This window comes from Rhyacophila brunnea, unplaced genomic scaffold (genome assembly GCF_057557595.1).
Source record: "Rhyacophila brunnea isolate RB1 unplaced genomic scaffold, BYU_Rbru_1.0 scaffold_6, whole genome shotgun sequence".
NCBI lineage: Eukaryota > Metazoa > Arthropoda > Insecta > Trichoptera > Rhyacophilidae > Rhyacophila > Rhyacophila brunnea.
The window spans coordinates 29541338-29568439 of NW_028233276.1; the positions used below are offsets into that span (position 1 = coordinate 29541338).

General features: G+C 33.7%; 1 protein-coding gene across 1 annotated transcript in view; it reads right to left on the reverse strand.

Annotated features, from left to right (window-relative positions):
- Positions 1-6954: 6954 nt before the first annotated feature.
- Positions 6955-27102, reverse strand: part of LOC147065509 (neuropeptide SIFamide receptor-like) — a 114263-nt gene continuing 94115 nt past the window's right edge. Inside the window, exons 4-5 of the mRNA XM_085956756.1 lie at positions 8776-8967; positions 6955-7521 (exon numbers count right to left, since the gene is read on the reverse strand). Coding sequence (XP_085812882.1) covers positions 6955-7521; positions 8776-8967 — 759 coding nt within the window. The remainder of the gene's footprint in view (positions 7522-8775; positions 8968-27102) is intronic.

The following is a 27102-nucleotide window of genomic DNA, read 5'->3' on the forward strand; positions in this document are numbered from 1 at the left end:
AATTTTTACATTCAGACTTTTCCTGTATTGTAGAATCATTAGATCTATTTCAAAAAGTATTAAGCTTTCAAAAAATGAATAAAAAATATTAAGTAGGTAGGTACCTACCTTTTCGGCTAGAAACATTTTTCTTAGTATACAATCATTATAATAATATTTTAATAAAAAAATATCTCTCTACATAGTTAACTTGTAAATGAATCAAAACTACTAGTAGGTAATAATAAGTAAAATATTCTTAAGGGAATCTTTATTTTACGTTGTTTAATTTTTCACAATGAGAAAACTTGTGCATAGATATGCGTGCATTTACAATGGTGAACTTACTATTTTGAAAATTTACTGAGGTTGGAGTAGCTTCTAATGTGAAATGTTTTAGTAGTCTAGATGGCAAAGCAGAGAATTGTAGTCTTACATTCATGTCTTTAATTTAGACTTCATATCGGTCCATTGTATTATATGTAATATAATGCGCTCATTAAGATTTTAAAGGAAAGCGTTATCCATTTCTATTTTTATTTTCTGAAACAACTTACATGTAAGTCGTTTTTAAATTAACCTTCTTCATTCATCATGAAAGCCCGTGTGACCTTATCGCATCACTTGTTTCGTAGGTGTAGTTTCACCCTACAGTCGCGTAGTGGAAGAATAGTAAGATTAATATCATTTTAATGAATGAAAAATTGAATATTAAATTTATTTGTGGTGGTGAAAAGCAAATGTTCCCATTAAATTTGTAACACCTCAGTATCTTCAGCCAAATATAATAATAATGACAATATGCGAAAATGGTAAAACACTGCCAATTTTGAACTTGTACACTCCTGTGTAAGAGGAATGGGAATTCATACACTAAATAGTTTTTACTGAAAATGATGTCATCGACGAGTTGGAAATATCAAGGTAATCGTGAGAAAGAAAAATGCACGGCGATGATCATTAACAAATATCTTATAATACTGTATAATCATTGAAAAATTATGTGTTTTATTTTCATTTACAGAGGCCGTGGTATGGCATGTGGAATAGGTGCAGCTTTTTCCTACGTTTTCGCCACGATCGTGACGAAAACATACTACGATTTAGAAGTGGGAGTTGGTATTCATGGAGCTATGTGGTTTTACACATGCTGCAGTATACTCGGAGCCATCATTTTGTATTTCCTAATGCCGGAAACTGAAGGAAAACCTCTGCAAGAAATTGAGAATTACTTTACCGGTGCACGCATGCCTATTTTCGCCAATGATAGATTATCGAATAAGATATTCAAAAAATGGAATCCAATTAAAAACGATTCCACAAAACACCTCTCTGGATATGACAATAATTCCATCAATATATCTACCATTGACGATAAATGAAATAATGCAAAAAGTCAAGAGTGATCTGTAAATTCACAATTATTTGTTATTTTCTCAGGGCAGTATATTATTTATTAGACCTTTTGTGTAATATTTTAACATAAAAAGAATTTAATATTTATTATTAGGTATATACAATATTATTATTAAAATAATTTATATGATATTATATATTATATGGTTATATTTTACTCATAGAAATACTCATTAATCGTCCCACTCAAAAGTAGTGTTATAAAAATAATAGCAACAATTATTATACTCTATGAAAAAAGACATTTATATATATTATCTATTATTATTTAACAATGTTTTCTATTATAAGATTTTTAAATACCTGGTTAGGTTGAGAAAATATTATACACTTACTGGAAAATTTTAATATTTATACAAAAAAAATAATTAAGAAACTAGCCTACTCAATTTTAATTGTTTTCATACTAAGGTTTGAACAAAATCGAAATTTGAGTGAGACAGCAAGTTTTAAGAAGTACTTAGTAGCAAAAATATGCATTTGAAGATTTAGTCAAAGTAATATAGAATATATATATTGGAAAAGAGTGTTTAGTTCACTGATGTAAAGAGACTAAATTGACTGTTGACTTAGTATATATTCAGATGCTTAAAAATTAGTGGTACGCAGTCATAGATATTCTATAATATTTTTTTATATATAAATAAATAAAGTATTTATGATAACTTTGTGATTATATTTCACTAATAGTGCACATATTTCAAAACTCTTTAAACTTGAAGTATTATTTACACTCACTGCTAAAGTTAAATTCACGAAGAGTAATGCTGATAATCTATATTTTTATGTCTGGAAACTACGATTTATTTCAATATCAATCCATGTTGTTAGACAAGCGAGCACGGAAAGGGCTAGTATCCTCGATATAGAAGCCGGTTTTTTTAAAAATCGTGTATAAGGGATTGTGAAAAGGGTGGACGTTTCTGGTGTTGGCGTTTGGTAAAAATATTATTTATTTATGTAAATCAGATGAATACACTTACATAATATTGTGTGGGTGCTATACGTGTAGAAAGATTAAAAAAGTATGATAAACATAAATTTATGCAAATACACGTCGAATTTTTTTCTGGGTTTCCACCAAAGACGATGAGAAAAATCTTCTTCTTTAGAAGGCGTGTCTAAATGTATGAGAGTTATGCTAAATAAAAGTTTACTATTTACCAATAACCAATTTGTTTTTTTGTTCAATGTTTTTTTTACATTCCTTTTTGTCTCCATGAACTACTATCTCCCATGGGAACTTGTAACTTTAAATTCTAGTAAACTTAGTCGAACCACAAGTGAGTGAGTGACCTTAGTGTTGAGACATTGCTAGCCATAAACATCTTATAATGCTTGACATTACATCCCAGGACCTAGGCAATACGTCCGATTTAGGCAGTGTGAGGAATTGGGCGGATGGTTTGGATGAATTTATCTTTGAATCGTCTATCGAAAGGAATTTTGTCACAAATATATTTTTTTCAAAATCAAAATCAAAATCAAATTTTGAGTTTTATATTATTATTATATTTACCTACAATATTAAGGAGACCGAGCCAACTGGTTGGCTACGCAGACGACCTAAACATGGTGGGCAGATCCATACAGATTGTGAAGAAAGAATTTGACCATCTCCAAAGGGCCGCACTAGAGATTGGATTAAGAGTAAATGAAAACAAAACTAAAGTCATGGTACAAAGCCGACAAAATCAGAGTAGGCTGCGCCAAAGTTCCAGTTTTGGAAACCATCAATTTGAGGTTGTCAATTTACATACCTGGGTTCCAATATTACAAAAGAGAACGAGGAACTGGAAGAAATAAAAGCCCGAATAACCGCTGCAAATAAATCGTACTTCTCATTGCTGCCCATATTCAAATCCAGAAATATCCACAGAAAAACCAAGACCCGGCTTTATAAAACCGTCATACGCACAGTCGTTGCATACGGGTGCGAGTCATGGACGCTAAATATAAAAGCAGATGAAATGGTTGACCGCTTTGAAAGAAAGATCCTGAGGTAGATATACGGACCCATGAATGATGGTGAGGAGTGGAGAAGTAGGTTCAACACGGAACTATACCGCTTATACCAAGATTCAAAACTATCCATCTTCATAAAACTCTAGAGGCTAAACTGGGCAGGCCATGTCCAGCGCATGCCGGAGTCACGGATACCGAAGAAGATTCTCGAAGGAAACCCAGGGGGGAAAACCACGCACTCGATGGGGTGATAACATTGCAAAAGATGCCAACCAGCTGCAAAAAATCAGAAAGTGGAAAACACGTGCGGAGGACCGTTCCTGCTGGAGGACGGCGGTGGAGGAGGCCAAAGCTCGACTTGAGCTGTAGCGCCACCGAAGAAGAAGATTCAAAAAAATAGTCGGAAAAGTAAACTACTTCCAAACAGTTCATTGGAATGCCTGATATGCTATTCAGAAAGTTTGAAAATTCTACGTTTATTGTGATGATAAAATTTCTATTAACGATCTTAATATTATAAGTCATATATTTAACATACGTTATTTTGAAAAACACTTTCTGAGAAAATATATTATAACCAATAGAAAAAATCTTTTTGAAAAAAGTAAGCCACCCAATAGTTAAAATTTGTCGCAATTAGTACGCCACCTTGTAGCATAGAGGTAATGCACGATTCCCTGCCGGGGTGGCTTACTTTTTTCAAAAAGATTTTTTCTATTGGTTATAATATATTTTCTCAGAAAGTGTTTTTCAAAATTATGCATGTTCAATAATTAGAATGGTACATTCTTAAATCTTGTGAATTATTCGTTGAATAAAAGAAATAGTTAATCATATATTTAAATTAGTTACTATTAATTTCGCACAGAATCTTATTTTTCAAGACTGTAAAATTACTATTTTTAAATGAACCAGTAAGGTTAAGGATCGTGACCACTTTGGAATTTTTTGATATTTTGGGCAATCAAGACTTTCCATCCCCATCGGTTCTCTACTTTTCTCAGGGCAGAGTGAATGTTGACCCCAGTCAACTCCTTCACTTGGTGGCTCCAGCGTGCCGACGCTCATCATCTTCTTTGTATTCCCTGAAGCCTACCCAAAAACCACCAGTCTCTCTAAGTTATCCGGTTCGCGCCGAAATTATTTATAATGCTTAGGTGGAAAATTATATAATTTATAATTTTTATTCAAATATTACCAATACGTCGTACCTGATCTTTATACAGTGATCCATTGAACGTACCTTTTTTTTGGTTGATTGCAAGAGAGATTTAATGAAATAATACAATACATATGACAAAAATACGAGTTTTAATACTTCATATATAAGTATTTTATAATAATTGTGATACCTCTTATCATAATAACCTGAACTTTTCAAGAAACTTTGGAAACACTGTAATGTCTTTTTTGAACGTTGTTTGGTGAAATTTATTAGTATGTTGAAATGAATACATCTAGATTGATGGTAACTAGCACTGGACACCAATTTCAAAATCTTTAAGAACAACATAAACATATTATTCTCCTATCAAATAAGTGTTTTCACTTCGTAAAAGTTTCTTGCTTTGTTGTAGTTTGAAGGGGTTTATAAACTCCAATATTGAAAAGGAAATAAAAAACGCTGTAAAAATGAACTTCAAATTTATTATATTTTTATACATTTAAATATTACATGAAAATATTTTACGGTATAAAATTATAATATTTTTAATTTGTTATCAATTTTGTTGAAGGAGAATCATTTCATTTTAATTATGTAAGATGTTAATGTGTTTGTACACTAGGGATGAGCGATTAAAATCGGTTCTTTAGTAAACCAATATTATCATGACGATTTGAAAAAAATAAAATACCAGTTATTCAATATATTTTAAATTATACACTATAAGAGTTACGCATGCTGATTATATACTTATAATATTAGTTTGTTCATGTTATTCAGTATTGCCAGGTATAATGGTTTGAAAAAAATCGAAATGAGAATCTTAAATTATGAAAATGATTTCAATGGCAACTATTCAGGAATCGATATTTTATTTACCATTTTTTTGTGGAATCGATCTTATATTATTTGAATCAAATTGATTCCAACAATCAAACCACGATAATGTATATACAAGCAGTATTAACAAATGAAAGTATCACAATTTTTTTTTTAAATAATGGTTGTTCGAATGTGTTTTTTATTTGCAATGTCAATCGAAGTCCGATATGCATATATATATTACACACCGCATGAATATGGATAAAACTAAATTTTTATTTCGTAGTAGGTACACTTTTTTTACATACTAATAAATATCCCTCTTGGGATTCTGGACGAGATGTACCTATATATCTTCCTTTTGAATTTTATTTCGGATAAAAATACATAACAATATATTTGGGATCATTTCTTTACTCTGCGAACAGTGGACAGTGTTTTTCATTATAAAAAAAAAATTATCATTCTCTCAAAGAATATAATATTATTCCTAGACTTTGGTTTAAACCTGATTTATTTTTATTAAAAATATTGGAATCATGTATATAAAAATGTTTATTTAAATCTATAAAAACAGGTACTTACTTAGATTTATAGCGGTTTAAAAACATCTACTGAATACTTTTCACATATTTTATTATTTTACTGTGATATTTAATTTAACACAGTTTTTTTGGGATTAATTCATATTATTTTTGATAATTTGTCGGAGGTAGGTTATTGGTTCTTGGTCAAAAAGAATTGTACTATTTAATGATTTTATTTTGTAAATAAAAGATAGAACCAGATCTGATATTAATTAAAGTAATTAAAGTAATAAAACTCTTTGAAGAGATTGTAATGGCAATGAAATTAAAATGCAATATTTCATTTGATTTATAATTTTAAACGACGAAGTTTCATTCTTTCAAAAAGATTTTTTAAAATATATTAGGTAGTTACATTGAACAATACAATAAATCACAAGAATAATAATTATAGAAAATTCTTATCTACAATATCTTATCTAATAATATATTGGTAAAATTATATGTACAATAAAATAATATCATAATCATCAATATTTAATAAGCGAATCATTTATTAAAAGTCAAAGTGAATTAAGTATTAGGCCAATACATAAAATAAATCATGATAATACGATTAGGTATCTAATTTAATATTAGATTTGGTTATTTTTTTTATTAGAAAAAATAAATATTTTAAAATCCAACACAAAAATATTTTATCCATGGCTCAACGTAAGTAGGTAATTTTTTTTTATCTCTTTCAGCATACTAATCTTCTGGTTTTATCACAGTCGTATTATAAATACTCTCCGATGCATTCTGTCCCACAATACTATTATAATAATTAGAGTAAGATGTCTATGGGAGTAAAATACGCTAGACATAGAAAAATAATCATTCATAGGCCGATCACATTACTATAAATCTTTTAAAGTCTTCATTCTCTTTGTAAAGAATGCTTGAAAACTGTACTAATTGACAATCACTCTTTATGAAGTAATAACTCAAATCTTCCTTTACCGTGTAATATCATTGAATTTCGAAGATGTTGTATTAATTAATGAAAATGGTAATGTTTAATTAAGTATTAATTACAGTTTACACCCTTGTCGCGCCGTTTGCTTTTACTTCGTATTCTTGGAGCTCGACACTTTTCATTGGTAAATCTATACCTTCAGCTAGAGCTAAAGACTCCTTCCGTTGTCTCATATGGTACGAATCTCTATTGTGCAAAGTGACACTTCTTGATCGAATAATTTCACTCTTTACCGACTCCACACTGTTACTGCAAATATATCTCTGAGTATATCTTTCTCTCTTCATCGCAGCGATGTTAACACTTTTCATTCTGTTCTCATCACCTCTATACGAATAAGCGTAGCAAGAGTTGTACTTCTCATACCGCAAAGGGCTGCAGCAAGACTTGGACGTGATGATCGCTTTGAACCCTGCGCGAAATTTACGGTTGAAAAAGGCGTAGATGATTGGATTTATGCAAGAGTTAGACGCTCCCAGCCATTGAGTGACTGGGATAAGGGTCGTGATGATGCTGTCGGCACTGCCCCAATCTGAAGACACGCTGAACTTTATGATGCAGAAGAGGACGTAGAGAGGCAGCCAGGAGAGGGCGAACGTTACCACTACTACGAACAGCATCTTTAGGACCTGAAATGAAAGACACATTTAAAATCGTGACTGAAGAAAATAATAGCTTACCGATGGCGAACTTTTGATATTGGCATGCCAAAAAATGATACTCGTATTCATAATAATGGTTTGCGTGATATATCGATTATTTCGTTAAAATTTATAAATTAGACCATAATCTTAATATTTAATTAAAATTTACATATATATTATATAATATGTATATATATATGTTTAATTGGCACCCCTCAGGGTCTCAAGTCTTGCACTGTATAACTCAGTAGCCGAATACACCTACCAGGCATAGTTCAAGTTAGCATATATCAAACACGTTGACGGCGCTCAACTGGACTGTGTGCCCGAAGCCAACCACAATCAAAAAAAATCGAGTTCTCTCTGGAATCATTCCTTCTTGTGTTCAATGTCAAACGGTGGTAGTCCACGTTGAGAAGAAGGTGACTAGCAACACGTCATGTGTGGGTACAGATTCAAACAACAAGGCTTAAATCCAGGAGGAGCTTTAAGGTAAAAACGAAAACGCTTAACACCACACACGAAGATAACCGACTGTCAAGATGGGAAACTGTTGAGTGTAAAAAAACGCACTATAATAAAATTAACCTTCTTTTAAAATATTTTAGGCAGTAGGTAATCTTTAAATTACCCTAAACATATTATTTTATACTCTTTTAAAGGTGTATATTATTTAATGTGTGCCATAGGTTCACCATTACTTTAATAGATATTAGAAATTTGTATATGTCGGAGTTACTAAAAATGAAATTTAAAAACAGTTAAAATGTTTCTTTTAATACATCATTAATAAATTATATAATGTAATTGGTTTTATAAAATAAAAATTGGCATTTATTAAATATTAATAAATGGATAGTATTCACTATTCTATACGATTTTAATATGGAATCGTTATATTAATTAAGAACTGTACCAAAAATTACAAAAAAAAATATTGACTCAATAGCGCTGCATAATTGAATATGAATAAAAAAGATTATAAGTAAAAACATGTTCTTCTTTCAATAATAGTTTTTTTTTTAAATAAAATATCGCTACGGTATTAAAAAAATGTGGTACATGGTGAACGCAAAATACGTCATTAAATGCAGTTTTAAAATTAAAATTAAAATTAGGGTCACTATTAACTAAGAAAAATAATAAAGCCAAAAAAGATCCGCTTTTTTGAGGATTTGAGACATCATAATTGGTATTACATAATATGAATACTACGTTAAAATTTAAAAAAAATCAAACCTTCACTTTACTCCTATTAATGATTAACTGTCCGCACATTTCTCCCGGCATTCGCCTTAGCGCCACCCTCCTCCAAATTTGGATGTAGCAAGCCGAAATGACTGCAAGGGGCAGCAAATAGCACACGACCAGGTTCGCCAGGACGAAATATAATTTCTCGCTCTGCTGGCTGGGCCACAGCTCAGTGCAAATCTGGAATAATCAAGTGAAAATTAATTAGCATCTACTCTTTCTTCATTGATGAATAAAATAGTGGGGGACCACATTAAAATTAAGCGTCAGTTCATATACCTTGTAGAAGCGAAATATAATTAAACCGACTCTAATCGAATAGGTTGTTGTTGTTTTAAAAATTCAAATTTATTTTATCTACCAGTCAGTGTAGATATATAATATAAAGATGGATTCTTTTGAATGGTTATTGTAAAATATTTATTGCTAAGTATATTATATTAAATAATTAACCATTCATATAAAGAATACAACTTCATGTTAATTCTATAAAATAATTACATATAATATTTTCTTAAATTTTTTCATGGTATTAGATACAGTACTTAATAGTTAGTTAATTTTTAAGTCATCCTTTATAAATAGTAGATTCTAGCTTCTTAACTGAGCATATGGTTTTCCATAGAGCTGACGTATAATTAAAAGAATTTTTATGGGAAATAGTTGATAATTAATTGCCTAACTCATTCAGATTCAGAATTTATCTCAGGGCCAAACATACATTGAATAGGACCCAAGTTATTTTGCTCTACCAACTCATTAGTTGTGATCTCGAGCCCCTACTTATATGTCCTGCCAAATAAATGTGTTGGATATTTTCTTAAAACAACAAAGTACCAAAAGTGATAGTGTAACAGTATACATATAAGAAAGCTTCATAATATCAGACAAAATTAAAATATTTCTTCTAATCAATACTAATTTAAACATTTCTATGGATGAAAAAAGAATATTTTTCGAATAATCTAGCGTGTGATATTATGCAAAAGGTTTGTACTCATGTAGGAAAAATTACTTATATATACGTAAGATGTTTTCAGTAAATTTTCACGAAGACACTTAAGCTCAATTCTGAAAAAAATGAACACAATAGAAGCGCCATGCATTTCACTGTGACATTTTGTCAAGAGCAATTTTATTGTTAGGCAAATTTATTACATTTCAAGTGGAAAAGTTCAAAGTTTTACACACCAAGTTGAGAAAATAAATTCAACGACAACAAATAGTGCTGACTCTTTTTTGACTACAAAAAAATGCATTATTTCTTATAAAATAATATCTACAGGCGCTTAATGCTTTTACGATAGTCTATTGAGAAATTGATCGTTATTATTCGACTTATATGTATTATTACGTTGGTACATATTGAAAAAGTTCATAGACTTTTGATACTCGCCATCATAAAATCTATAAGTGTCTTTAATACTTTATTTTTATTTTGTGAAGCCTTAATTTCAAGCTCGAATGGGTACCAAAAATGTCAAGTACAGATAAATTGGGTATAGTATTTTTGAACAAAAGCTTTTAGTTTTCTTCAGATTAAAAGGTGAGTAACTCTTATAGAATAATATATATATTATGTGGTGTTCTACCGGTGTTTACTTATTCTGCTGATCAAAGATTAAATAAAAAAAATGTGAATAACTGTTTTCTTCTTAAAATTATTTATTTAAATATAGCAAACGTTACAAATTACAAATTCAAGACATTCACAACATGACATGAAAAAATAGAGAAATGTGTTAAGACAATTTACAAAAAACATAATTGGAAGCAGTATTAGAAAAGCGTTAGGTGAACATGGAAGTGCACGTAGTATAACCCTTTTCTAAGGATTTATCAAGCAACGCCCACCTATACTTATCCTCACGTATGTGGAATATATCAACATCCGAAGCGATTTGATTGAAAAGAGTTATCGCCTTCCCAAATTGGTATCACCAATAGCCGGTTAGTTCTGCACTTTGTAAGAACAAAAAACTGATGCTCCTGATTTCTAAGATAGTTATCAGGGACACACAAGTAAAATGGTGCAAACCGGCAAACCACGGCACCAAACGCGAATATTCTGCCACTATTCCACCGTGAGTGTCAGTTAATACCATGCTGTAATAAATACGTCTGTAAAATATCCTTGTATTTCATATTCTGCTTATCAATTTAGTAGGTATACTGATTTTAAATTCATGTGCCTAATTGAATACACGTGTAGTTTTTAATGGATCTTTTATAATATGTACTTGGTTTAATTTAAAAAAAATGATTTTAAAATAATGTATAAAGATATGACAGATAATAATATTTAAAGAGTAATACTCGTCTACCATTACTAGATTGTATAATAGATACGTCTCAAAATTATGATGTAATTATTTTATATACTTAGTCTAAAAGTTTTAACAAATATTTGCAATATTATAATAAATAGGGGATACAGAGAATTTTTAGAACAGTTTTAAGTTTCGACTTAATTCTTATTTATGAAAATTAAAAATATTAAAAAATGATTATTTTTCAATATGAAAGGATCAACTTATTTGCAAAATACATTTTTTTCATAAGACAGTAACAGTTTTATTATAGTGTGGATTCTGTTAGAGCACGCGAATGAGACGGGTTACATATTGATAGTCTATATAGAAATTATAGAAATCACATAGACAAAGTTTTAATAAAATCTTTTCGTTTTCTCTAAAACAAATGTATAATTGCAAATATGTATTTCGATATGGTTCTGGAATTATTGAACGATACGAAATGAGAATTTTTTTATGCTGGCATATAACAAATTGAAACTTTAATGAGTTCAATAGGTATCATTTGGGCCAATATTTATTGTATTCCCTTAGAGTAAAATTAGATAAAACATAAAAAAATACATATATTAATAAACATACCGATTAAATCTTCTGAGAGTAATCAACTTCTTGAGATAGATAGTATTTTGTAAGTATATACCATTTCGCAACAGAAGCTTGCGAAGATCGATCAAATATTATTAAATCAGAATGCGGAAAAGTAATAAGTTGTCATATCGCGCGTATAGTTTAATTATGATCGAGTCCAGTTATGTGGGTCTATTCTATGCTTATCGACCGCTAAAGTGATAAAGTGAAAAATATTATCAAACTTAGGGTAGGTTTGTATCAAAATATTAGCACTTATTGTAACAATTACACGAAGCCGGTTTTTATTGTTGCAATAAGTGCTATATTTTAACAGCACCTATCTTGCTGCTGTTAAAATATCGCACTTATTGCAACAATAAAAACCGGCTTCGTGTAATTGTTACAATAAGTGCTAATATTTTGATACAAACCTACCCTAAGTTTGATACTATTTATCAATTTAGTGTTCGATAAGTATAGAATAGACCCATTGAAGTCTTGAAAATCGAAACAAGTTCAGCGTGACATGTACTATATTTAAATAGCTGGGAACAATTTTATTGTAGCGGGTGATTGTGTTTAATGTACAAACGATCCACAGTCTCCCCTATTTGTTAAAACTAACATTTGAATATCGTGAAATATGTAAAATATATTAAAGATACACCTTTATGTTAGCTTTGACACGTTCAAATAAGTTCTCATTTAATAAGAATAAAACTTATTATCGAAAAGAAAAACGTATTACTCGACACGTTAAAGTGGTATTATTTTATAGGTGGGTACTAACAGTTAAAATAAGACACTGTCAACTTGAAAAACATTAATATGCCAATCGACTTGAGTCTATATTTGAGTGCCATGAATAATATTGGGATTTAAACATGATGATTATGACATTAGAAAAAAATGAATAATTTCAATTACAATAATATTTACAATTTACTGGCAATTATTTTGAAAGGCTCAATGTCAAGGATAGGGAGATCAAGAATGGGACAACTGGACGCCAGGACAATTGGACGCCGCACTGTCGTAGACACGTATACAGAACGTAGACGAGGAATTTTAATCAGTTTCTATCTACTACTTAGTAGTTTTAATTCATTTTACTCATAACATAATGTTTTTTTATTGCGGATTGAGAATTACCATGCCTAAGGCTTTATATAAAATAAAAAACTCTTTTTTCGTTGGAACTTAAACATATGCACGATTTAATCATTATTTACATGTGCGTATTTAAATTCTTACCAACTATTAAATCATAATATACTAATTTATATATAAATAATATTATTAAATATTTTTTTTAAAACCTATAAGTACCTACCTAACGTCTATTTAATTTTGAACTCCATGGCGTCTAGTTGTTCTGGTGCCAAATCGTCCTAGACCCGGGAGATCTGGCCAATTGAAGGATGCAACGGGCCTCTCAATACCTTAAGTTATGCGGGTGGCGAAATGCAGAGATCGTTGAAGAGATAATTATAACTAAGGCAATTAAAAAGTGTGTTAAATATATAAATAAATACATAGAGTGCGACTACATGAACCACCGAACGGTGTGTTCGAACCCCGCTTGCCTGTCGAGCCTTCCGCCGTAGTAAATAATAGCGAATGTAGTCAGCGCGGTATGCCTGCGCGGAACATGTAAGGGGCATACATACAAACGCAACTATACATGGCGTTAATGGGCGCGTAGGCTTAGTCCGCAACAGTAAGAAACACGAAAACGAAGTAATTACAATTCGATCATTCGTCAAGCGACTTTTCTCAGTGGAGGTTGAGAATCACCGCATATATTTTCTCTCTACTACATAACCCGTCTTTAGAATATTTCCAATATATACGATACCTGGACTGTAGATTAATAAAAATCATTATTGTGAATAGCATCCAGTATTGTGTCCAAAATTTTTAGTTTAACTGATCTAACTTTTACATAATGTATCGATTCTATATGAGAAAAAAACCTTCTCTATTACTATATGACACCAAAAATTTACAATTCTAAGACATTTCCCAGCTCAGAAAGATTAATTAATATAATATGTGATATAGCAGAGAAAGATACCGCATTTCATGACTTAATAACCTCATTGATTAGTCCGAGTGTAGCTCCATTCATGGTCTGTTTCAGGTAACAGAAGATGAAGTAAAGATTGCCCTGATAGTAGACCTACCTCTAATAGAGAATAGTATAATAAGAATAACTGCTTAATACATATGGAAAAGTCGCAATGGTCAATCGGTTTAACTGAAAGCTGGACAAACTTGAGTAGTTTTTTCCTATCAGCCGACACACAAGAAGACTTCCAGATGATGTGATTGGTAGCCTGAGATTTACCATATAAGCATTATCAGACCTTTGTTAGAAATGTGTGCAAAAGAATAATGGCCAAATCCTAACCTTTCAATCTTTTAAAACCGAGATTAAATTTTTCTGGTGATGTAAATTGGTATTTTTTAACGTGTTTTTGAGTGAAATAGATTGAGAGCGTTTCTTACGACTATTCGTTGTTAGAAATGTCTGTTAATGAAGAAAGAAAGGAGAAGAAAGGAATAAGAATAAGTATTAGTACAGATATTTTTCGTTTACCTTCGTTTGACGCCCTACCTAATAAGCAGAGGTTATTAACACCTGTAAAAGGTCATAAATTACTGTAAAAGGCAGTCCTTGATAATCTCAAACCCTGTGTTCAGAATTCGGCGCCACTTTATTTTTCAGATTGCTTCACGCTTGACCAAATTGAGGAACGTCTTTATGGCTTTCACTTAGAAATTTTCCCAACGATTGTGTAACATTTCCATTTTATATATATGTAGTAGAGCAATACTTTACTTCGTGACTTATCTTTCAGGAGTCGTTTAAATAATAAATTATATTGAAAGGTTTTCGCGGAGACAGTGAAAATGTTAAGGTAATTTGTCGGAAAATTTTTTCGTCAAAAAATATTACATTTAAAAAATATTAATTATATTTGCATTAATCGGTATGATATTAAATAATTACGAGATAAAAAGAACTTTTTATATACCACGCTTTTAATTTTTTTGTTCCTTTTTAAACTTTTTATTGTTGATTTGGCTTGATAGAAATACTGAATAAATATAGAATACTGAAATGTCTTAGCAACCAACAATAATAACTTTCCATACAAAGCAGAATTAACTGAAAATGAATTCAATTCTGCTTAAAACTGGCTGAAAGTAATAAAATAATGCATTGTCGTCGTGTTCTGATATATTCTAAAAGTTTCAAATGTCTAGCTAGTCGGGAAGTTAGTTAAAAATCTTCAATCATCCAATACAAATCTTGGACAAACAAGGAAAAATATGTACTGGACACGCAAGAAAAAAATAGTACCTACTGGATAAACAAGAATACGAGCTAATAAAAAAGTGGTAAAATAGTATTTATTTCCATATCGGTATTATACTGTAATCGTCAAAAAATTCATTGATTTCCCATAATTCTTAATTTAGTTTTACGAATTTTATTTTAAACCTGAGAGCCAATTAATTACGATTAAGATTTTTTCACTTGTGTCATGGATATTATATAGTACCTATCTACAGTAGTATGGGACAAGTTATTAAGGGGGAGGGGCATGCCAGCAGAGGCACCTAGCGGAAAAATACGAAGCTTGCAATTTGAGACATTTTTTTGATAATTCACAATTTCAACTGTATTAATTAATAAATATGTATCTGGAAACATTAAAAAGAATTTTTTTAAGTCAAAGATAAACTTAAAATTGTAAAAAAATGTAATAAAATGTGAATTTGTTGCAGCGTCTTATCATATTATTACAATATATTTTATAAACATATTTATTATTAAAATTTAGTTTATTAGGTTTTAAATTTATTAACGTTTAGATTTTTGACTAATTCATCGTTTTAATATTTTTAATATTTTTTTAAAATATAAATGTGTATAACTTAAAATCCTTTTTATTATGAGTTTTATTGTATTATTAATTAACAAAACATCCACTTATATAAAATTTAAAATGTGTGTAAATTGAAATCTATTTTATTTATTTCGAATCTAATATCGGTATGGTCACAAAGGTCACAACAATAATATATCAATAAATATTTCCACGTGCTATAATCGAGTACCATAGTAAACTTGAATTAGCGTTGTAACATTGGTAGAGCTCCATTATAATGGTTTTGATACAAATACAGTACAATTAAAAAAGTAAAGTAAAAGTAAAAATTAAAAGTTCACCACAAAACTTACATCAATAATTATAATCTACAATTATTATAGTATTTAGTCTTTTTGTAATAAATCTTAATACATTTTGTTTTCTATAATGGTAAGATTAATTAGAGTCATTCATATGCCATTGGGTACCCTCAATCTCCTGTTTTGAATGAATTATATTGTCTACCTTTAGATCTGTACTAGGCAAATAAAAACGACGAATAAAAATAATGAGTTCCACATAAAGTAATGGCTTCATCGTAGGCACAAAGAAATTCTATAGAGAAGAAATATACATCTTACACATTTGTTCGCATATTATTAATATGCAAGAAAAAATGTGAATTAATATGAGAATACTACGCGAGAGACAGCACCCCAATTATTATGGTGGATATTCTACACTTCTCGTGAAAAATTTTAGTCATTGTTTTTTTCTCTGTTACGATTTTTACGGTTGAGGACCCTACCGTAATGAACGCGTACAAATTTTTTGAAATAAAAAAATGTGAAATGCTTCGTCATTTTACAATTTCCTTTGTTCGGTGATTATAAGCCTTATTTTTCTATAAAAAAGACCTTTGCATTTTCACGAGTTTACCAAGTTCAAATTTCAGATGAAACAGAATGCAAACTCAATTACTTTTGAATTCTTCATCTAGTCAAATTGGATAATGAACCATACTAATGATAATACTCACTTTAAAACAAAAATTATTAAAATAACACAAATCATTGAAAAGGTCTAACTGAATGAGGTGAATATTTTACCAGTGTTGTTTGAAATGCAATATAATTTCAATAAAGTTAGTGGATTACCCTACTTTTTCGTCAAGGTCTCTAGCCCCCACTGAGGACACCGCTATTGAGGTCACCCTCAAAAACCTCTCCCAGGATATGGAGACGGAATTTCCGGAACTTCAGATTCCCAAATTTCCTTTTAAGTGGCAGACAGTCACTGCAAAGGCCCCAAAACGGCCGCTCTCGACTTCCCCAACATTTGTGCCAACAGCGAACAAATTTATGGCACTTAACCCAGAGGAAATACTCCCAACTGCCCCACCAAAACTCCCCCCCTCTTCTGCAAATCCTCCCAAGGCTCGCAAAACCCGAGTCCCTCCTGTCATTCTCTCAGTAATGGGAGAAAACCATAAGACGGTAATAGACCGTCTCAATACATTCCTGGGTGAAAATAAATGCTCCATCCAAATTAGAGGACCAAACTACTCCGTGCAAACGGAATCAGTAGTTGCGCACAAACTTCTTGTTAACGGTCTACGAGATTCTGGAGCCGTTTTTCACACATTCACCCTTGCAGAGGATAGAACCTGCAAGGTAGTTATAAAGGGACTTCCCAACATAGAACCGAGAGAGATCTCAGAGGACCTCAGAGCGAGAGGCTTTGAGGTAATATCAGTCTCTTTAATGAGATCCAAAAATCCGACCACCACCAGAAATCCCCTCTTCCTGGTGCAAATGCCCCCTGGCTCCGACATGCAGTTTATGTCAAACAAGGTTAGAGAAATTTTTCATGTCAAGGTGTCCCTGGAGAAATTCAGGGGCAAATCAAACAATGGTGGCACTCAGTGCTATAGATGCCAACAGTTCGGTCATTCGGCCCATAACTGCAATAGAGACGCAAGGTGCGTCAAATGTATGGATGCTCATGCATCAAAGGAATGCCCCCGCCCTAAAGGTAGTGCCATAGGTTCCCCAGGAGTCAGGTGCTGCAACTGCGGCGGGGACCACCCAGCCAATTTCAGGCAATGCCCTAAGCGTATTGCCTACGCTAAGGCAATAGCAGCTCGCAGAGCAGCCTCAGCGACTCCTAAGACCAAAGCCATGCCGCACAAATCAGTCTCCCGAGCGGCAGACCCCCAAATACTATCATACACGGCAGCTCTCACGGGACCGCAAACATCTGCTTCCGCAGCAGCCAATCAGTCAAGCCCCCACAGTAGGACCATTCCTTCAACTCTGGTAGAAGCACTGAATTCACTCCTTCATGGAGGGGATGGTGTCACCATTGATGACATTCCAGCCATACTGGAATGTATCAAAATGACTCGTTCTATCCGAGCAGAGCCTACCCTGTCCATGGAGGAAAGGCTTGACAGAGCCGAATCTCTGCTTATTAAATGCGGCATGTTGCCCTAAATGGCTAACACACGCCCACTAAAAATAATCTCCTGGAACGCCCGCAGCATTGCTCAGCGCGATAAGCGACCGGAGTTGACTGACCTACTCCGGGTGCTAGACGTGGACATTGCTTTAATTCAGGAGACATTCCTTAAACCAAAAGACCGTTTCTCCGTTCCCGGTTTTGACTGTTATCGTGAGGACCGCCCTCTCCCAGCGAAGGGTGGGGGTGTCATGATACTAGTCAATCAAGACTTAAAACATGCTCACATCCCAATTAAGCCTCTCATTGGATTTGAAGCCACGGCAGTTGAAGTAAACTTAAATGGACGCCTACATGCCATAATTTCGGTATATGGGCATGCCAAAGAAAAAATGAGCGAGGCAGAGGTGGTCTACCTTGCCAACCTCAGAGGCTCAGTCATCCTAGCAGGTGATTTTAATGCACATAATAAGATTTGGAACTGCCATTCCAACAACGCCCGTGGCAATGCCCTCTTAAAGATTACAGAGAAATACGATTTCTCAATCTCACATCCTGACGAGCCGACTCGTGTCCAAGCTCGTTGCAACCCAGCAGTTTTAGATTTTGTGATAGCAAACAACTCCCCAGAAACCGGTGTCCCAAGAGTTGTTAATGCTCTGAAGTCGGATCACCTGCCAATTAATTTCGAAGTTGGAGGCGAATACGATAAAGAAAGTAAAATCCAATTTGACTACTCTAAAGCCAAATGGCACCTATTCAAGAGGCATATTAATCGATGCATTGATCTCACGCCTAGAACCTTTCAAACGGAGGTAGAGATAGAGACAGCGGCCGTCGAACTCACTGAGACTATTCTCACAGCGAGACGTCGCTATATTCCGAAAATCAAGAAAAATCCCATCAGGGTGGATCTTAATGATGAGGCCAGAGAGCTCATCAATACTAGAAACCAGCTACGCAAGGACTGGAACAAAGCTAGACGCACAAATCACTTCATCAAACGTGAGATCAATACTTTGCAAGGTAAAATCAAGAAGATAGTATCAGAACTACAAGCCGAGCATTGGGACAATAAACTCAAGGACTGCAGAATTTATACAGACGACCCGCGGAACTCGCTCTGGGCACTATCCAGGGCGATTAAAACGGGCCCGTCTGTTATAAAGCCCCTCAGAGAGAATGCGACTAGTCGAAATTTCGTGTACTCAGATCTCGAAAAAGCAGACGCACTTGCCGATGCGTTCGTCAATAATACTAAAATCCAGTCGGACACCGATTCAGCTACTAAAGCCTTGGTGAACAACTCAATTCTTGCACTTGCGAAAGAAGACATCGATCCCGATGATGTTAAAATTGTTGAACCGCGCGAGATCTCTAGATCTATCAATACCTTGATCGCCAGAAAGGCACCCGGACGAGACAATATCACAAATTACATGTTGAAACGACTTCCCGAGAAGGCGCGGATACTTATTGCTAAGATCTTCAATGCATGTCTGCTGCGCGGATACTTTCCAAAGACCTGGAAAACGGCTCACGTTGTCGCTATAGCAAAACCCAAGAAAGACCACTCTTTGGCTGTAAACTACAGACCTATAAGTCTACTAGATGGCATAAGCAAACTTTTCGAGAAAGTGATCCTTCGACGCTTTCTCCCATCCTACAATCAAGTCCTCCCGGACACCCAATATGGTTTCAGGAAGCGTCTATCAACGACCCTACAACTCTCCAGAATTACCGGGATTGTGATGGCCGATATGAGGCAACGCAAGACCACTGGTATGGTTCTGTTGGACCTCGAAAAGGCATTTGATACGGTCTGGCATGACGGTCTAATCCACAAACTTTTTACCACAAACATGCCCGTGTACATCACAAAAATCATCCAGAACTACTTGAGCGGTCGAGCGCTTTTTGCAGTGGTCAAACGGGAGAATTCATTTCACCGCACTATCGATGCAGGGGTACCACAGGGCAGTTTGATGGGGCCTAGGCTCTTCAATCATTTCATAAGTGATATGCCAAATCCCGCCAACTGCACACTGGCGCTATACGCAGATGACACAGCCATCCTTTCCACCAGCCGCCAGACTGACACGGCGATTAGGAACTTAGAAAAGGGCACTCGACAGATAACTGATTATTTCAGTCGCTGGAGACTTAAAGTTAACGCGGAGAAGACGGAGGCGATTCTCTTCTCGCGGAGCCAAAAATCCTATAAAGGAAAAATTACTGTTTGTGACATCCCCTGTTCATTCAGTAACACTGTGAAATACCTCGGGGTATACCTTCACCATAGATTGAACTAGACACCTCACCTATTAGAAGCCAGGCGAAAAGCCTTTATGGCGATGGGGGTTCTTAGACCCATCTTCAACCGTAGAAGTTGTCTCTCAGAAGAAAACAAAAAGGCACTATATAGCATGGTTATTAAACCAACCATGCTGTATGCATCCCCAATTTGGACTACTGACATCACCAAATCCAATTTAAAGATGCTGCAAACAATAGAGAACAGATGCCTTCGAATCGTCTACGAACTCAAGCCTCACCATAGCATCAAACGCATCAATGCTAAACACGATGGAATCGACATTGCCGAAACCATAACTAAATACAGAGAGACCTTCTTGAATAGACTGACAGAAGGGCCTCATAAGAAACCTACACTATTTGCCAACAAAATTCAAAATTTTAAGCACAAGCGCAAGGAAGCTAGGCTCCGTCATAAGATGATGCCCCCTGACTCTCCAAATCCTGATGATCCACCCCCTCCTCACTCAATTACAGGTACCTCTTCCACAGCGGATGCGGCCGGCAGTACTCTGACCCCGCCGGATCCCTTCCAGGGTCTAGCGGTAGAGGTAAAAGAATGTTTGGAAGCCCTAAGAGTTAAACTAGGTAGCTTTAGAATGTACATCAGAATGAGACTCGGGCTCAAAGCCCAGGTGAGAGCTAAACTTGTGGAAAACAGAAAACGGGGTATACCCCCTAGGGACTGGGCGAACATCTTTGATGTTATAAAATGATCCACACAAGATCATAATCTCAAGCCGAACATCCCGCTAAAGGATGAACTTTTTGTTTGTTGGACCCATAAGGACAATATTCGGAAGAGGGTTTTTCTTAACTGTTTTCCCTCGAAAGACTTGTTTGAAAAGCGAAGGTAAATGTAAATTCAACAGCTCAATACTTAGCTAGATTACATGCGGGAAAAGGCATTAATGTACTTACAAGACCCAACCCTAGAAATAATAGTCAGGAAACCGAGGTCTGCCTCTCAGACCTCACAAGGTTTCAGTTAGAAGAAAAGGTAGGAAAAAAAAAACCCCCCCTCGCCAGAGGATCCGGCTCATTCCAAATTTTCACCTCAAACCTAACGGAACTATGACAAATAATATGACCAAATTACCAAATCTAATTTATAGATGCTGCAAACAATAGAGAACAGATGCCTTCGAATCGTCTACGAACTCAAGCCTCACCATAGCATCAAACGCATCAATGCAAAACACGATGGAATCGACATTGCCGAAACCATAACTAAATACAGAGAGACCTTCTTGAATAGACTGACAGAAGGGCCTCATAAGAAACCTACACTATTTGCCAACAAAATTCAAAATTTTTAAGCACAAGCGCAAGGAAGCTAGGCTCCGTCATAAGATGATGCCCCCTGACTCTCCAAATCCTGATGATCCACCCCCTCCTCACTCAATTACAGGTACCTCTTCCACAGCGGATGCGGCCGGCAGTACTCTGACCCCGCCGGATCCCTTCCAGGGTCTAGCGGTAGAGGTTAAAGAATGTCTGGAAGCCCTAAGAGTTAAACTAGGTAGCTTTAGAATGTACATCAGATTGAGACTCGGGCTCAAAGCCCAGGTGAGAGCTAAACTTGTGGAAAACAGAAAACGGGGTATACCCCCTAGGGACTGGGCGAACATCTTTGATGTTATAAAATGATCCACACAAGATCATAATCTCAAGCCGAACATCCCGCTAAAGGATGAACTTTTTGTTTGTTGGACCCATAAGGACAATATTCGGAAGAGGGTTTTTCTTAACTGTTTTCCCTCGAAAGACTTGTTTGAAGAGCGAAGGTAAATGTAAATTCAACAGCTCAATACTTAGCTAGATTACATGCGGGAAAGGGCATTAATGTACTTACAAGACCCAACCCTAGAAATAATAGTCAGGAAACCGAGGTCTGCCTCTCAGACCTCACAAGGTTTCAGTTAGAAGAAAAGGTAGGAAAAAAAAAATTTGAAAATGACTTTAGTTTGAACGAATTGTGACAGGAATACAGTAATTTCCTACAAACGAAATTTGTAATGACGTTGCCATCATGATTTTGGCAATTTTATTAATTTGCTTAAAATTTCTTCATCATCGATGCATACCACAAATATTTTTTTTTTGAATAATATATTTATTTGGTTTTCTCAATGCCTGATCGATAATAATTTCCCATTTTCTAATGCACTACTGTCATTGAACTACATGGCCTGTTGTAGTGTTAAAAAATATTTGTATACCGAATATATTTAAATCGTTTTTCGTCAGAAACAAAAATCTGTTAAAGCCTATTAAAAATAAATATAATATTGAGGCCACATGTGTGTGTACTGTACAGTTGGAGTGCAAATACATACAGAAAATAATACTTCATCGGTATACGCAAGGCAGTCATAATTTTCAATATGGCATTAACTGGTACTAGGAAGCAATGGTCTCCTAAACCAGTCCTCCGCAACCTTTTCCCACCCACGACACACCAAAGGTCTTCCCAGAATTCCGCGGCACACCACACGTAAAACAATTTATACACCAAAACATGGACCCCACATCCTGAAGGGGGACCCCAGGATAAGATCTTTGACAGGCCTCCCTACCTATAGCTAAGGTTGATGACAGCGTGATACTCTAAAATAGCATTTTTAAAATAGTGTTCGAGGTAAAATTAATGATATTGATTTTGTGTTTAGCAATTTTTCGTAAGGTTATATTAATATAATTATGGTTAGTTGTCGGATTAGGAACAATTATTTGTCGAGTATTGACACAATAATAATAAATTGTATCCTACAAGAAGATGTTTTAAAATATCAATACTAGCGTAGTAAAATAGCGCCCCAGGCGACTTTTTTTGACTCGCAAATGGGAGCTGAACTCTCGAATTTATAGGAAAAGCGCTTCTATAGAATTTTCGGCATTGGTTGCAAAAGGGCTTCGTATCCAGTCGCATTGATTGTATGAAAGTACTGATGAAATTTCTTTTGCAGCAAAGTTAAATGTTTTTGAGACGGATCCAAAATTGATTGCTTGTTTTCAATGGTGGGGTGGGGTTTTCAATGGGAACACTTGTAGAGATCCTTGTCCTAACTCCTTCTGCCAAAGTTCGAGTTTATTTTTGAATTCTGCTAATTTATCAGAGCACGTCAATATATTTTCATTCTGACCTTGCATTGTTTTATTAAGTTCATGCAGGTGCTCAAATATATTACCAGATATGTACGCAAATTTGGCTATTGCACCGCGGCAAACCTAGCATCGTCTCACGGCACACCTGTTGCGGAGCACTGTCCTAAACAATTGCCTCCATATGGTTATTTCATATTTAAGCTATCGATCCATTTATGATCCATGCTATTTCTTATAACTACGTTTTAACTGAGGTACTTCAAATTTCAGGTGGCAATCTGGTTTGTGATCAATTAGGGTAAATTAGATTACTAACATAATCGTATCAGATATCCAGTACCAGAGAATTTTCGTATACCTACTCAATAATGAATAGATATACGGTTATTAAGATTTTTCAAAATAATGTTTTTTTTTCTATAATAAAGAATATAACAATTTCAAACCTTATGCATATTCAATATTAAATAAAAATATATTAATTTTAGTTATTTTTACAATAAGCTTTAAACCCATGATTCCACATTATTTGTACTGCAATGGAAGAAATCGATTATCTGGTCTTTTCATAATGCAATTGAAATTCATTGAAACTCTTAACTAAAAACATCCTAAAATGTTATATAAGCTGTCATGGATAAAGTCTAGTCTTTTCCTTGACGTTAGCTTACTTTGAGTGTTCTCTTAACAAATAGCGAAGTTTATTGCTCTTAGAAAGCTCGAGACATTGTATTGTTGGAAATACCTACTACGTGTACTCTGAAATTGAAACTCTTCCCCTGTGAAGTGGGTTTAATGTTGAGGAATTAAAGCTACTTTTAGAAACAGTCAAGCATATCTTCCATCTATGTAAGTAAACAAGATGAGAAGCCATATGGGAAATGCTGAATATAGTATGCGAACTTCTATATTTATGGCAAAACTTCTTATCATAAAAAATGGGGTTTTGATGACACTGAATTCGTATTTTATACCAGGAGATAAAGACTTATACACCATCGTGTAGGTATAATAGAATTATATGTAGTATTTTCTGCCAGGCAAGATTATTTTTACTTGTATTTCTACTGAATACTGGGTTGGGGGGATTCGAGTAATGACATAAAATGAAATAAAATGAACACGGTTTAGAGTGTTTAAATCTTTATTTTTGTATGTACTTGTGGAAGTCCTAAGTAAACCTTTAGTTCATGTAGAGCAGGTCACAAAAATGTTATAATTTGTATATTGATTTTGCCAATATGTCCAAACTCTTACCCAAAATCCTTCCAAAGTTGTTCTATTTCCCGGGGCCTTTAAATTCAGTACAAAATCGATCGCCATCAGATCAATCAATTACAAAACAAATAAATAACAAAGTTATACAATGTGACCACGCGCGAGTGAATAAGTGATTTAACCATGTAACCATATAACCAAAAGGTATGCGAGTGAGAGTCCCGAGATCCAGGACTGCTTCAAGAGTCCAGGAGGACGACCTCTGCCTAACCAAACTGTAAAGGTTAGTGTCCGGAGTTCCTCAGTCTATCCTACCTATATAAACTCAACGTCAAAATATACAGTCCCCAAAAAATAAAAATCTTCAATATTTGGTAAAAAAAAGTATTTTAAAAATAATGTTTTAATTAAATACGAGATGTAAGATATTTAAAACATATGAAATAGTACGGTTATTAAACAATATTTACATACCCACATACTGGAATAAGGGTATTTTAATTAAGCGTATGTTTATTGGATTTATATTCGCTAGAATATTATTGTAAGCAAAGAACAATAGAATTGAGTTTTCAATATGTAAATTTTAACAAAACATTATTGAGTTAGTAAGCCATATTTCGCACAAGATATAAACAATGCACGGCTAGCTTTGCATGTAAGATATTTTATCATTCTGAATGTAAAATAGAGACGAGCACAAATTGATTGAATTGGCTGTTTTTGTTTACCAATTTATTGATATTTTCGAGCGGCGGGACCAACGACCTAAAATCTAATGCTGGCCCATTATTCGAATCTCTAGAGCTTTAATGTTTTATGAAATCTACCGGTTAACTTTGCTGGAGTTTTTACAAATTCGCCTCATCTTATTGTGCTTTACGGATAGACACTGGTACATATTAACCTCAGAAACGTTTAGGCGCCTTTATTAAAATATACCACATATTTTATGGATTATTAAAACATATTATATTGACGATTGAGTTAAAATATTATATTATTTATTTATTGGACTATTATTTACGTGGTAAAACTCAATTATTATTTATAGTGACTTATGAAAGAACGTTTCGTTATTTATAATAACAGCTATCTCGGGCTATAAACTACGTACATACTGTTAGAGTATATTTTATAATATCATAAAACAGTTATCAATACAAAATATTAAAATACCGTAGAGTTAACAAAAACTTTGTAACACAATCGCTATGTTCTTATATAATATATACAATTTTCTGTTGATATTCACTTGCAGTCAATAATCATTACTTTGTTCATTATTTACTAACACTAATACATTTTCCTTTACGCATAAATTAACATAGGTATATTTTTTTTGGAGCAAATGGCCAGTTTTAAATTTATTAATATTCAAAGCCAAACTGCGCCTCTTATACACATACGAAACTAAGACGCTCACACAGTGTCATTATAATTTCAAGTTAGAGGATGAAGAGTTGGATGGACACCATGATTATTCGTATATATTATTATCTCAGGTAGACGAATCACAAAATGAACCATGTCTATCATATTATGCAGTGAATCCAAAGCGCGCGCACGGTGCCCATCAAGAATCAAGTTACAGAGATTTATTTTTTTATTTAAAATACATTGATCAAACAACAAATTATTAATTAAAGACATTCGAAACAAGACGTTAAGAAAAAAAAGTATACGTAAGTTAAATTAGTAGAGAAAAAAAACAAACAAAAAATTTTACAACAAAAGAAATAAAATAATAAAAAAACAACAATAATTCAAGAAAATACAAATTAAACAATAAAATAGAATGAATAAAAATACACAGCATATCACTAAAAATGTCTACATACGAGTATCTAAGGAGTGCATTGAGCCTGACGTAAGGAAATAGTTTCACATTTTAATTAGCGGGTGCATAGAAATTCAAATTTTCCAGAAAATCAGGACTGGAAACTATACCACGTGAGAGCAGGGAAAAATGCTTTCAGAGCAGAAAGTGACCTACTGGCTTCGAAGCGAAAGATGAGGATTGGAAACCACGATGGTTTCCTGGCATGGCACCATGACTTTCCCTCTATAATATCGTATCTGTTAAACGAATCACAAATGAAAGCATGTCTCCCCGATTATGTAAACAGATTTGATCCCATCACCCGGTCTATTATATTATTTAATGGAAAAAGTTATAAAATCATAATAATATATTCAATGTGATACTAAGAAAATGAACACTTTGCATTTGACAGGTCTTTGGCAGTGTCACGTATCGATATAGATATATTATTATTATTATATTGAATCAATAGAAGTTTATTTCTTTGTGTGGGTATTACGTATAATTGACGTTTCAGTAAGTGATTAGTTTATGTATTCAGCCTAAAGCATTTCTTGTGATATTATAACTGGATATTGTAACTTTGGAACTAATAATATTAAATACCTACCTACTA